We start from the raw sequence: 12599 nt of genomic DNA, 5'->3' as shown, positions 1-12599 counted from the left end.
CTCCAAGCCTTGGAGAAGGCCAAAGGGGGTGGGGGAAGAGACGTGCACATCATGCTGCAGGGAAGCACTTCCACCTGGAGCTTTCAATTCCAACATTCAATAGGGATGACACATAGCACTTAAGTGCAAAGTTTCAAGATGTTTTGAAGGACTGGAATTTTAATCAGTGAATATCTTTCAACAGACAGAATTTCTGAAAGCAAAACTTGTGTCAGTTTTCTTTGTTCTTGACCTCTACTACACTAAAGTTACACTAAATTCTACATATGAAGCTGGGAAACTACCTTAGAAGATGTCTGATGATGCAAAAGGACCACTGAGAGAAGCTGAAAGCTTTAAGATGAAGGAGAGAGGGGGAAAGAGCTGGCTAATTTATAGCTTATGTATTTTTCACATGAAGACACAGAAAAACATTTCATTGTCTTAGCAGCAGTTCCACACATAAGTGGGGTGTTCTAGGAAGAAGACAGAAACCTGCGGTAACAGAAGCAATCCTGTGTCTGCAGGAGCAGCACGAGGAGAGAAACTGAGAGCCCACAGGAGAGGCACAGCATCCTCAGAGCACCAAACCATCAAAGGAACTCACTTTCCCTGAGCGGCTTTAACGTGCACAGAAACACCCAGAGCAGCTGCTGAAACCTCGAGATACCAGCACAGGGCTGAGCACATCACCTGAGCACAGTAAAACACCTGAGCACAACCCCTTGCCCAACAGCAGCACCACAATGATGGTGCTACAAGCAGGAGCCCTCAGAACCATCCCCAGCAGCTGATCCCTCTCAAAGCAGATGGTCCCAGCAGCTTTAAGTGGGGGGTAAAATATCCCGAGAATGTCCCAGCAGGAGCTGCCACTGAAAACAGGCAACAGCTCTTCCCAGTGGAAAGTCACTGGGAGCTGCCAGTACACAGGAGATTCTGTAACTGCCAATTCCTCGGTACAAACTATGTCACCAATCTATAATTGTCTGCAGGAAAGTGAAGGGGGATTAAGCTACAGAAACTGTCTGAGAACAAGTTGGGGCATGTAAGGCAGAGTTCAGCTGGACCAAAATTATATTGTACCCAATTCTGCTACAGTTACCTGCTTATGTTTCCATGCCACAAGCACCAAATTTTTAAATGCTTTCTGCCTTGGAGCACAATTATAGTATGTTCCACAGTTATAAATACAATTTCTTTAAAGTCTAGATTTCATTCAAAATAATCAGGTCAAACATTTGAGTTGCTCCGGAGGAGAGGTGTAGGTTTGGTTTTTTCTATGCATTAGATAAAAGCTTCTAAGAAAATATTTTTAAATTGTTTAGTTCTGTAATGTTGTTATTTTTAGTAGCACTAGGAGACAGCTGTGGACACAGAGAGGCAGCAGTCTGCGGTGGTTCACAGGCACTAAGACATATCCACTATGTATCAAGTGAGCCACAACAGACCAAACAGTTTAAAACCTCTTTTCCCTCCCCAGCCCAAGGGTGTAAACGACCCTGCACCCGCCACAATCCACAGAGCTCCCCACGCTGTCCTGACATCCTGGTGACAGCACATCAGCAGCCACCAGATCTGCTTCTGGGGTGCCACTTCTGCCTGTGAGAACAGCATGTCACCAACCGGGTTAGAGTAAGAGGGACACCAAGTCCAAAGCCTCAGCTTCCCTCTTCCCTACTAAAGCTTATCAACACCCAATCAATGTTTTGAGGCAAGCTTTTTCACGAGATTTGGCCCAGCTGGTCACCATAAACAAATATTAACCCGACCAGAGTCACACCAAGACACAGATTGCTCAACAAACGTGTACTGAGTCACAGAAGGAACATGGGACTCTGGTCTCTATCACCTGATAATGATGGGAAGCAAAGGAACAGGAACTCCCACCCACTGCTGTCACTGCTCCATGGATGATGGCTGAGGAATGAAAACCCACAGGCATCCCCAAGGGAGGATGATTTATTTGGAAAATCAGGTCTCCTGCCCCCTCCATGACACGAGGATTCTCCACCAAAGGGAAGGGGTGTCAAAACTGAGCTCGAGGTCCATACAGAGCAGAGGGAAAGTTTTCCTCACATTTGTCAGAACATGGCTTCAGTCTGAAGAGCAGCCCAAACATCTGTTTTCAGAAGGACACCTGCATGCTGCAGGCATCTGCAAACACCTGAGGTTAAAAATCAGGAGCAATGCTGATGTGAGCCGCTGTGGGAACCACACCCTGTGTGAGTAAATCCCCTTGACCGGGTCTGTTCTGTTAAATTCTGAGCGTCCTGACTTCTTACACAAATATACCTGAACTATTTCTCTTGTAGGTGAGTAGCACCTACACTTAGTATAAGTCACGGGAAAAGCAATTAAACCCCTATTAGCTAAATCCCCAATCAAGTACATCCACTTCTGGGCAATACAGTTGTTTCACTGGATATAAAGAATTTGAACAGCCCACCCACAGGGATGGAAATGTGAATCTATAAGGCAATTTAAGCACAGAACTGCCCCACACCTGACACAAGACAGAACTAGGTTCTACTGCAGATTTCTGCAGTATTTTCAGAGATAAACTTAATCTTCATGCAAAACATCACCTTGGGAGTACTAGTTAAACCATGACACAGCCACAAATTCTCCTAAACAGATGAGAAAAACACAAGGATCTCCAGAAGAAATCTGACAACCTTACAAATAATGACCTTTTTCACCTAAAGCTGGATCCAAAAAGCTTTGTTACAATAATGCTTTTTTTCCCCCCACACACAATGGAAACCATTATTATCTGACACATTTCAATTAAATATCACACCTACTGCTCTAATAAAAATTCAGCTTTCTAAACAAAAGCTAAAAAGAGAATGTAAAGAAATATTACATGTAAATTACTGAAATATACATTAGTTCTTCCAAACTGGGAATCTCTGAGCCAACTGCACTAAAATATGGATTTTAAATCCACCACCATTAGCCACATCAAACTAATTCACTTTCTCACAGAATTAGAGCAGCTCCAAGCCTCTCACTCACAAAGCTGGCACACACTCCAATTAAAAGAAAATAATTCCTTTTTCTTCTCCCAATACAATTTCCACACCAGCTTTAGAGGAATCTGATGACTTTTATGGAATTCCAGGAGCTCCCTGTGAAGGCAGGCCAAGGCCAAAGGGGTTCAGACTCGCTTCTGCCCATCTCACAGATCACTGTGGAGCTGCAGGCAGCACGTGGGACTTCGCTGCACCACAAAAATCCCTCCCACGAGCCCCCTCCCTCCCACCTGTGGTGGGGTCCAACACATGGAGGGGAAGGAGCAGAGCCAAGGTAACCGAGGGGGATTTGATCCTGGATGCAACAGCAGCAAAATGCCCTCCCCACTCTGCTGCCCAAGGTTTCCTCCAGAGAAAGAAACATTTTGGCGCCGAAACAGTTCACTTTTGGTTCTGCTTTTTGAACAAAGAAGTTCACTTTTGGTTTTAGGCCGAAAGCGAAAGCTCAGCCTCTCCCTCTGCAGCTTCTCTGAATGGAAAATAAATAACTAAATGTAAAGCAGTGTGATGTGTGCTGCTGTTGGGGAATGTATAGCCAGGATCTCAGGAATCGGATTTATGCAGCAGGAAGGCAAGAAGTCAGCACAGAAAACTGAGAGAACTCTAGGAAAGTGTTTAATAAATACCAGGGAAAGACAAAGGGTTTAACCTGTATTTCCTGCAGATCAAGGAACAGCCTCAGAAACTTTGGATGCATGTGTTCAACCCAAAGCACTTAGTAAAACCAGCTGGCAGTTCCTTAGCACTGCCCAAGCCTGACAGAGGTCTAAAGGGGCACTGGGCATTCCTGGGAACTGGAGAAGTGGACACGGACTTTTAGAGGCTACTTACAGGTATTCTTTCCCAGTCAGCCACTAATTTTTCCCCCCAGATTGGCCAAACAAGCTATTTAAAAATAATTCCTTTATTCCAGCAGTACAGCTAATTCACTGTAAATCCGTTGACCACAATTACTAATGATGCTGTTGGAAATTGTCTTTCAAAGCACATTAAACTCTGAGTGTTCCCTACAGTACACGTAAGACACAAAGTGGGGAAAGAACTGCGGGTCTGGAGATGACAGCTATTGCCAAAGAGCAGCTTTCACACCTGGGAACAAGTTCTAGTGAAACTATTTATGTCTTTGTTAATTAACTCACACACGGGACATTGCCATAGAGAACCTGGAATACCCAGCGTGTGCACTTCTGTCACCCCACCATGAGCTCCCTCACCATTTCCTGCAGGTGAACATCAATCCGGATGCAGAAGGAAGGGATCATCCCTGAAGGAATGTGCCATGCCTTTAACACATGGAAAAGTGACCTGATGGTCTCATCGAGACAAATTATTTGCAGGACATGCTGGTGCCAGAAGGTTCTGACCCTAATTCCACGCCACACAAGGCAAACCTGGTAGGGCACCTGAATCACCTGGGCAGCGTGGATTGCACAGGGCCCCTAACGACACAGGAAAGGCGCTTCCAGAACAGGAACACGTGTCCTGATTGTCCCTGCTGAGGGACAGCAGGGTTAGTGCAGGGTCAGCCCGGCTGGGCCAACGACCCTGTGGCCATACAGGAAGGGGTGGGAGCTGGGCAGTGGGATGGGCACAGGGTAGAGCTGCCAACTGGACACGCCAGCACGAGGAATAGCACCAACCTGGAAGAGAAGGAGCAGCTCCTGCCAGGCTGAGAACGGGCACTCACAAGGGCTCTGAGCCCTCTCAGAACAGTCCCAGCCCATGTTTGTTTGCACACACACCTCGTCAACCCAACAGGCATGTGCCCATCCATTCACAAGGCTTACCAATTAGTGCTTCAGAAAAAATGTGAAAACTGATGTTTTCAGAACCAAACTATTGAAGTTGGGAAATTAAAGCTATTTTAACTTTAGATCTTTTTCAGTTGCAACTAAACATTTGAAAAGCCCTCGGTTCTGAGGCTGGATTTGAAATGCTATTATTTTAAACAAGAATTCAATATTCCTGAATGAAAAAGAGCTGCTTCAGCACAAACCAGGAACACTCTGGCTACACAGAGCATCTTCAGGAGTAACTTTCAGGTTCAGCTCTGTTCCCTGCTCTTCCCAGGAATCCCACAGAACCCCCAGGATTACAGTGCAGTGTCACATTTAGTCACATCACCAACACGTGGATGAGGTGGAAAAGCATCTTCTGCTGGGAAACAACCGTTTCTTCCAAGCAAACTCCTGAACTCCTTGAGACTTTCTTTCACATTGTGTCAGTTTACAAAACACAAGGAATTACTTGCTATTCCCTTACTCCCTCTGCAGATGCATATTTGCCACTATAATTCAATACAGAGCTGTAGGAGGAAGGAAAGGCAAAAGCAAAAAGCTGACAAAGTTGTCTTATCACTGTTTATAAGCTCTACAATTCCACACAAGTTTTCTCCCAACTGTTGATATCCTGACCTCCCCTTGGATTTCAGGTTTCAAAGCCGAGCTTTCTGGGTTTGATGTTCTATCTCTAAGCAAAGCTTAGCTAAGTGATCTCTGTTCACCGTGTCTGAAACACCCAGCACTAGTTTGCTTTCCTGCAGCCCCCACAGTGCAGAGCTTTTAGGTCAACACACTTTGGAGATGGGCTGAGAGGTGCAAGGGCTCAAAACGAGCCAAACCCCTCGACTCACACAGCAGCTGCTCCACAACATGCTTTTTACAGTTCCTGGGCTCACTGCACCAGAACACTCCTAGTTTCTGGTTTTCACCCTTGTACTGAATATCTCCCCTGTTTTTCTCGAGCTACAGCTTCCCTGATAACTTGTGCCTACTTCTTCCTTGGGCAGTGACACAGAGCCTTTATCGAGACAAACATACACCGAGAGTCAGAGGATTTAGAGAAACCCTCAGTCCACAGGCAGACGCTGAGTTTTCCCCAAACACCCCGGTAACTCTCGCACGTGCACCGCGGCGGCTTCCAGGCTTCCACAGCGCCTTTCTACCACAATTTCCTTTCCTCTGAAGCTGCCTCAAAGTCGGGGCGTCACAGCCCGTTGCCGAACGCAGTCCCCGCTCCCTGCCCGCGGGTCACACGCCCCGTGCATCTGTTCGTCACTCTCCAACAGCTCCGCGGCCCTTGGACCGGCGAACCCGCACCCCGGGCCGGGGCCGAGAGTCGAGCCCCGTCCGCACCAGCCCCGTCCCGCTCCCTCACCGCCACGGGAGCCGCCTCCGGCCCCGCACCGCCCGGCCGGCCCGGGCAGGGGGCAGACGGCCCAACACAAACACCGCCCGTTCCCCCCCGCCCCGGCGGGGCCCGGGGCCCTGGGGCGCTCGGGTGGAAGGGGGGCCGGGCCCGCGGCCTCTCAGCCCCGCGAGCCCCCTCAGGCCGTCCCGCCCGCTCCCCCCCCCCCCTCCCCCCGGCCCCGGGCCCGCACCAGTTGGTCATGTCGAGGAAGAAGGCGCAGCCGGCGGGGCTGAGCTGGAAGCCGAGCAGCCGCTGGAACTCGCCGATCAGCACGTCCTTGTCGGTGGTGCCGAGGCAACTGAACTTCTGCATGAGCTCCGCGTCCAGGTCCACGTCCATGCCCTCCATGGCCGGGGGTCCCGGGGGCTCCGCGGCCGGGCCGGGGCCGCCTCAGCGCCGCGCGCGCGGGGGGGGGGGGGGGGGGGCGCGCGGGGGCGGGCGGGCGGGCGGGGGGAGGCGGGGGGGGAGACTGGGTGCGCGCGCGCGCCGCCGCAGGCACTGCGCGTGCGCCGCCCCGCCCTCCGGCGCGCGGCACGGGACGTCACACACACCCCCCCTCACCCCCCCCGCCCCCCCCCCCGCCGGCGTCACCTCACGCGCGGTGTGGGGCGGGGGGAGGGGGAGGGGCGAGGGGGCGGGGCCGCGCATGCAAATGAGGCGGCGCGTGACGCCCGGCGGCGTTGCGTCAGCGGGGGGCGGGGCGAGCGGCCGTCTCCGCCCACACGCGCGCGCTGCCGTCCATATATGGCGGCGAGCGCGCGTGTTTGCGTATGCAAATGAGACGCCGAGACGTCACGCGGTGCCATGCAAATGAACGCGCAACGCCCGCCGGGAGACCGCTTGGTGTTTTTCCCCCCCCCCCCCCCCGCCTAAAAATGATGTTTTTCCTGCAGTTTTCGACCGCGCGAGGCTGCTCCGTGCGCGGCCGGTGATCGGAAGCACCGGGTGTGTTCCGTGAGGAAAACACGGAGGACAAGGAGACGCGCCTTGGCAGCGCTGGGGGCCCCACTGAACCCTGCGCGCTGTGCGGCGGGGGGGGCGATGCCGGCGCTGACGGGTCTCGGGGCGGGCCGTGGTGGCGTGACCACACCGGGGCGGGCGAGCGCATCACGGCTCCGCCTGCCGGGCGGGAGAACGAGACACCGGCGGCCAGTCGTAGTCACTTCCGGGCCCTACGGCAGCCGGCGGGGGTCAAACAGCGGACGGCGGCGCCGCGCGAGTGCGTCACTGCGTGTGTGCGCCACTTCCGGCTGGCGGCGGCGGGAGCACCATGCCCAAGTGAGTGCGGGGCCCGGGCCGGGGCTGCCCCAGGGGCCGGGGCGGCGGTCCCCGGGCGGGGCTCGGTGCCTCTCGAGGGTCCTGGTGCTCCCCGCGAGCCCAGGGCTGTGAGGGGCGCGGATGACCGGGCGGGCTGAGGCCTGGCGCCGTGCCGGGTCATTCCGGGGCTCCGTTAACGCTCACAGCGCAAAGGGGGCTCTGAATAACCCGGCTTTTCCCCGGCAGGTTTTACTGTGATTACTGTGACACGTACCTCACCCATGACTCGGTGAGTACCAAAGCCTCGGCTTTAATTCTTTCGTGCATCAAGAGCATTAAAATAAAGCTTACAGCGGTGTTACTTAGTGTTTCCCCCTTCCATGCAGAAAAGAGGGAGAACGTGCCCTGTTCCTGGCGTTCTCCAGCGGGGCTGTGGCGGGGTCTGAGAAGGCAGCTGGGGGGAGCTTAGGGCAGCCTTTGGAGAGTTAACACTTATTGTTTTGATAAAACTTACGTAAAGGTTTTGCACATCACCCCCCCTCTGACTGGGCACAGAAACAAACAGGCTTTATGCTGCTAAATTACACTAAAATCGTAATGAATCCCCGGTAACCTTAGGGTTTCTGTGACCTTTCCCAGCCCTCTGTGAGAAAAACCCACTGCAGTGGCCGGAAGCACAAGGAGAACGTGAAGGACTATTACCAGAAATGGATGGAGGAGCAAGCCCAGAGCCTGATTGACAAAACAAGTAAGGCCAATCTTTCCGTGACTTCATCTGCCTCCCCGTTCCTTCCCCTGCCTTTCCTCCAGCTGCTCTTCCATGCTTCCACCTTGACTTTTCCTCACTTCCCTGGGGAGTCTTTGCTCAGTGAGTCACGAGTGAAAACTTGGAGTGTGGATCGTGAGTTCCTCAGGTTTTGGGCTGCCCTGGGGGAGCCTGAGGGCTCTGTCTACCACACAGAATCTGAGGTTCCCTTCCAGGGCTGGTGGCAGTGTCTCCATGTCACTGTTCATGAGGGCTTTCGGTGCCACTGCCCTCAGTGATATCCTACAGAGCCACACAACACACTTGTGCTGCTTGGCAGTGGCACGTTCATGCTAAGAGCATGGATAAGAATTCCAAAAGATAGGAAAATGGACGTTAAAACATCTGGATTGTTGCATTTTTCGCATGCTGGAGTTGCTTGCCCTCAGTTGCCCAGTGATTTTTTTTATTCTGCTTAAAGGCTTGACTGAAGTGTGGCATTGTTTTCTCTGTCACTTCATAGGGTCCTTTTCCTCTTTCCTCTGTGAAAGAAATACAAACACCAGATTAACTTTATGGCAGCATTCCTTGGCTCGTAGGATATCTCAGGTTGGAAAAGACCCCTAAGGATCACTGATCTCACTCCCAGCTCTGTGCAGGACTGCCTAAGACTAAACCATGTGGCCAGGAGCATCATCCAGCTGCTCCCTGAGCTCTGACAGGCTCAGAGCCCACTTCCCTGGGGAATGCTCAGTGCCCAACCACCTCTGGGTGAAGAGTTCTCCTAAAATATCCAGTCCAGACTTCCCCATACTTATTACCACAGGCCTGGGCCCTAGGGTATATTACTGTGTCCTGCAGCCATAGGGAGGAGGAGGAGGAGAGAAGATCCAGCAGGCAGGAATTGTGCAGCAAGATTTATTCATTTAATTATTTTACAAACTCTTTTATAGACTTTTTTCTTCATAGTCTAATTGGACAAAGGATCAGCCCCCCCTTGGGGGTGATTGGCCAAAATCCTAAAACATCCATTGTCAAAATATTTTTCTACCATACCATAAACAAGACTTTTCAAGGTTGCAGGTGTCTTGGTTGTTGTGCCTCTTCTGTGAGAGAGAAAAGTCTCTCATGGACTTAGAAAATAGCAAGAAAATCCTCACTAGCAGCATTTTTGTATCCACACATACTCATCCTCGTTCTATATCCCTTCGTCCGTTTTCCTTGTGATGCTCCCAACTTCCCCATCTTTTGCCTTCCTTCCAGTCAATACCAGTTGAATTTCTCCCCTTCCTCACACCCCATTTCCTGCTCCTCGCCCCTCCCCATCCCTCGCCCCGTTGCCATTCCAGCACAGCATGTCCCGGTGGAACGCTGCGGATCCCGCGACGTGGTTGATTTTTTTCTCTCCCACCCACCCACCCACCCGCCCTGCCCAGGGGTGTGACATCCACGCAGGAGCTCTCTAGTCCCAGCTGTAACAAGAATTGTCTCCAGGAGTCTCAGGTGCTCCCCAGGTGCCAGGGATGTGTCCGGCGTGGGGACAGCAGCGCACGCAGCATGACGTGACCGCGGGGCATGACACGGACGAGCGACCCGGCGCTTCCTCGGCCTAGTAACTGGTTTTTTTTTTTTCCCTGGGATTCTTTCTTTCCTTTTTTTTTTTTTTCTTTTCCCCCCCAATGTAGCGGCTGCATTCCAGCAAGGGAAAATTCCACCGACCCCGTTCTCGGCACCACCTCCGGCCGGAGCCATGATTCCACCTCCTCCCAGCATCCGTAAGTTTGGGGCACTTTGGGACTGGGATCACGGCCCTCTGGAGCTGTATTGCTTGTGTCCTCAGCTTGGAAAGAAAAGGCCTTTTAGCTTGAAGCCAAGCCAAGCCATCTTGAGCTTGTGCTCCCACAGTGTGAGGGAGTTCTGTGTAAGATCAGTTCAGTCCTTACTGTGTCTGATTCCTGGGATGCTGAGTCCACCAGAAGCAGTGACAGCCCCTCATTCCATGGGGGCTCCCGTGCAGGTGGCTCCATTAGAACTGCACAGTGGGTTGGTTTGGGTTGGTTTTTCTAAATACAATCATTTTGGTAACCTTTTGCCCTTGAGCTGGTGAAGGGCCCAGAGCCCTCCCAGCCCCAAGTCCTGCTGTTGGGAGTGGCAGCTCCCTGTGCTGGGTGTGCACAGCTGGAGTTGGCAGCCAGCATATTCCTCCTCTGGTCACTTCCTAGCACCTGGAATCAGGGCTGGCATGGAAGCAGATGTAAAGCCACGGAGGCATTAGTTACTGCCACGTGCTGTGAATAACTGCACTGCCCTTTGGTGGCTGAGAGTGCCAGTGTGTAACTGTTGTGTCTGTCCAGCTGGCCCCCCCCGGCCCGGCATGATGCCAGCCCCACACATGGGGGGGCCCCCGATGATGCCAATGATGGGCCCACCCCCCCCAGGAATGATGCCAGTCGGACCTGGTAAGTCTGGGATGGGGTAACTGTGCCGTGGGGGGGTGGGTGGGGGGGTCTAGGTGATGTTTCCTGTCCCACCATCTATTGGGAGCTCAGTGCTGGGCTGGTCACGTTCACACCTGTGTCACTGTTACCCCTGCATGGAGAGACTACAACAGTTTTACAACCATTCATTAAAGCCTTTTTACTTCTGGTTGAGAGTTACCAACCCCCTGTTGCAGCTGGAATTTTGACTTTGGGAAGTCATAGCTGTTCTCCCTCTGCTTTGAGCAGTAATTGTTCAGGAGTTTGGTGCCTGCAGGTCTCGGGTTTTGCACAAAGGGCACGTTTTTTGCACTGAATGAATTTTACTCTCTAAAGTGTCTCAGGGGAACATGTTCCAGAGAAACAATGGGCCTGGGAAATGCTTTATCAGAACTGTAAACTAAAATGTCTTTGATCCGTTCCACTCCTGAGCTTCCTGGCATTTGAGGAATTCTCAAGGGATATTTTTGGAGCAGTTCCCAGAACAAATCTGCGGGAGCACACACACACACGTGCACTGAAAGTAGTGAAGTGTCTTTGCAATTATTGTCTTGTGCTGGAGAGGATTCTTTAAGTGTTTTTAAAGGCACAAGGTAAATGCACAATCTGTGATGTTCAGCAGCCTGGTGAAAATAAATGGCTAAGTGAGATGGAAACCATTATTTCAGAGCTGTGCAGCAGAACGCCTGCTTTTCCCTGGCAGAGGTGCTTGGTGCTTGTTTGCAGCACTTTTCTCCAAATGAACTTTCCAGATCAGTAATTAAGCTCGTGTCTCTCTTGAGTGGCTGGAAATAATTTGTGAGTGAATGTTGTCAGAATGGGTGTGTAACCCACGAGCTCCATTCCTCCTGTGCTGATGGCTCAGCTCCTTCAGGGAACGGAATCCGTCTCTGCCAGATCAGAGCTTGCAGACTTGGAAAATGGGAGTTCCCTGGAGCAGGGGAGAGAACCTGCCCACTGTACAGTGTGAAATTATCCCCTGTGAGGTTGGTGAGGCCCTGGCACAGGTTGCCCAGAGAAGCTGTGGCTGCCCTATCCCTGGAAGTGTCCAAGGCCAGTTGGGACGGGGCTTGGATCAACCTGGAATAGTGGAAGGTGTCCCTGCCTGTGGCAGGGGAGTGGAAATAAATCTTTAAGGTCCATCCCAACCCAAACCATCCATGTTCTACGATGACAGGGCAGTTGGTGCTCCCAAGACCTGTTCTCTAACCTGTTTTTCCCCTGGCAGCTCCCGGGATGAGGCCGCCCATGGGAGGACACATGCCAATGATGCCAGGGCCCCCAATGATGAGACCCCCCTCCAGGCCCATGATGGTGCCAACCAGGCCGGGAATGACCCGTCCAGACAGATAAAGGTGAAGATGGAGCTGCCTTTTCATATTAGGACCTTCCCTATGATAAACAGCACAGACCTGTGTCCCTGGGGTTTTGTACTGGGTGTGTGGAGGGACTCTGCTGTCACCTCAGCGTGCAGATGGACACACCCTGCACTGACTTGTACGAGGTCTGGCTTTTTGGGTGTCTCTTCAGTTGTATTACTATTTTTTCCCCCCCATTGAGTAATAAAAACAACAATAAAGCATTGATGTTGTTTCCATACGGACTTGGCGCCTTGTTCTGGACTGTCTCCTGGAGAAGAAAATAGGGGTGGGGAGCAGTGCTGGGCTGTGAGGCAAATTCAGGGCTGATGGAGGTCCTGGGGGAGCCCCTGGGACGGGGGTCCTGGAGGATCCGGGGGCAGCTCCCTGGGGGTCCGGGTTGGTCCTGGAGTGGGCTCCAGAGGGAAGTTTAGGGTGGTCCTTGGAGCCCCTGGGAGCAGAGTCCTGGAGGATCCCGGGGTCGGGTCCTGGGTTGGTCCTGGAGTGGGCTCCAGAGGGGAGTTCAGGGTGGTCCTTGGAGCCCCTGGGAGCAGAGTCC

At 52.3% G+C, this 12599-nt stretch overlaps 2 protein-coding genes across 3 annotated transcripts in view; one reads left to right on the top strand and one right to left on the bottom strand.

Moving 5' to 3' along the window:
* Positions 1–6609, bottom strand: part of ILRUN (inflammation and lipid regulator with UBA-like and NBR1-like domains) — a 28939-nt gene extending 22330 nt beyond the window's left edge. Inside the window, exon 1 of the mRNA XM_068996063.1 lies at positions 6394–6609. Within this exon, the coding sequence (XP_068852164.1) occupies positions 6394–6551 (158 nt within the window). The 5' untranslated portion in view covers positions 6552–6609. The remainder of the gene's footprint in view (positions 1–6393) is intronic.
* Positions 6610–7098: 489 nt separating this feature from the next.
* On the top strand, positions 7099–12285 carry SNRPC (small nuclear ribonucleoprotein polypeptide C). Of its 2 annotated transcripts, none has more exons than XM_068995844.1 (6): positions 7099–7481; positions 7707–7749; positions 8100–8208; positions 9888–9980; positions 10560–10664; positions 11911–12285. In XM_068995844.1, exons 1-6 carry the CDS (start codon positions 7474–7476, stop codon positions 12033–12035), a joined length of 483 nt encoding a protein of 160 aa, XP_068851945.1. In that variant the 5' UTR covers positions 7099–7473; the 3' UTR covers positions 12036–12285. The 2 variants fall into 2 exon arrangements, with proteins under 2 accessions (XP_068851945.1, XP_068851946.1); XM_068995845.1 differs by having other exon boundaries at positions 7105–7481; positions 9891–9980.
* The last annotated feature ends 314 nt before the right edge of the window (positions 12286–12599 follow it).

Source organism: Aphelocoma coerulescens, chromosome 26 (genome assembly GCF_041296385.1).
Source record: "Aphelocoma coerulescens isolate FSJ_1873_10779 chromosome 26, UR_Acoe_1.0, whole genome shotgun sequence".
Taxonomy (NCBI): Eukaryota; Metazoa; Chordata; class Aves; order Passeriformes; family Corvidae; genus Aphelocoma; species Aphelocoma coerulescens.
The sequence above is the reverse complement of the archived record's forward strand: the minus strand, read 5'-3'. Positions and strand labels throughout refer to the sequence as shown.

What these genes read in the sequence shown, in the direction of transcription:
- SNRPC (XM_068995844.1), top strand. An exon ending in GAGCCTGATTGACAAAACAA is followed by an intron (nt 8,209 to 9,887) that starts GTAAGGCCAATC and finishes TCCCCCCCAATG; the next exon opens with TAGCGGCTGCATTCCAGCAA. An exon ending in TCCACCTCCTCCCAGCATCC is followed by an intron (nt 9,981 to 10,559) that starts GTAAGTTTGGGG and finishes GTGTCTGTCCAG; the next exon opens with CTGGCCCCCCCCGGCCCGGC.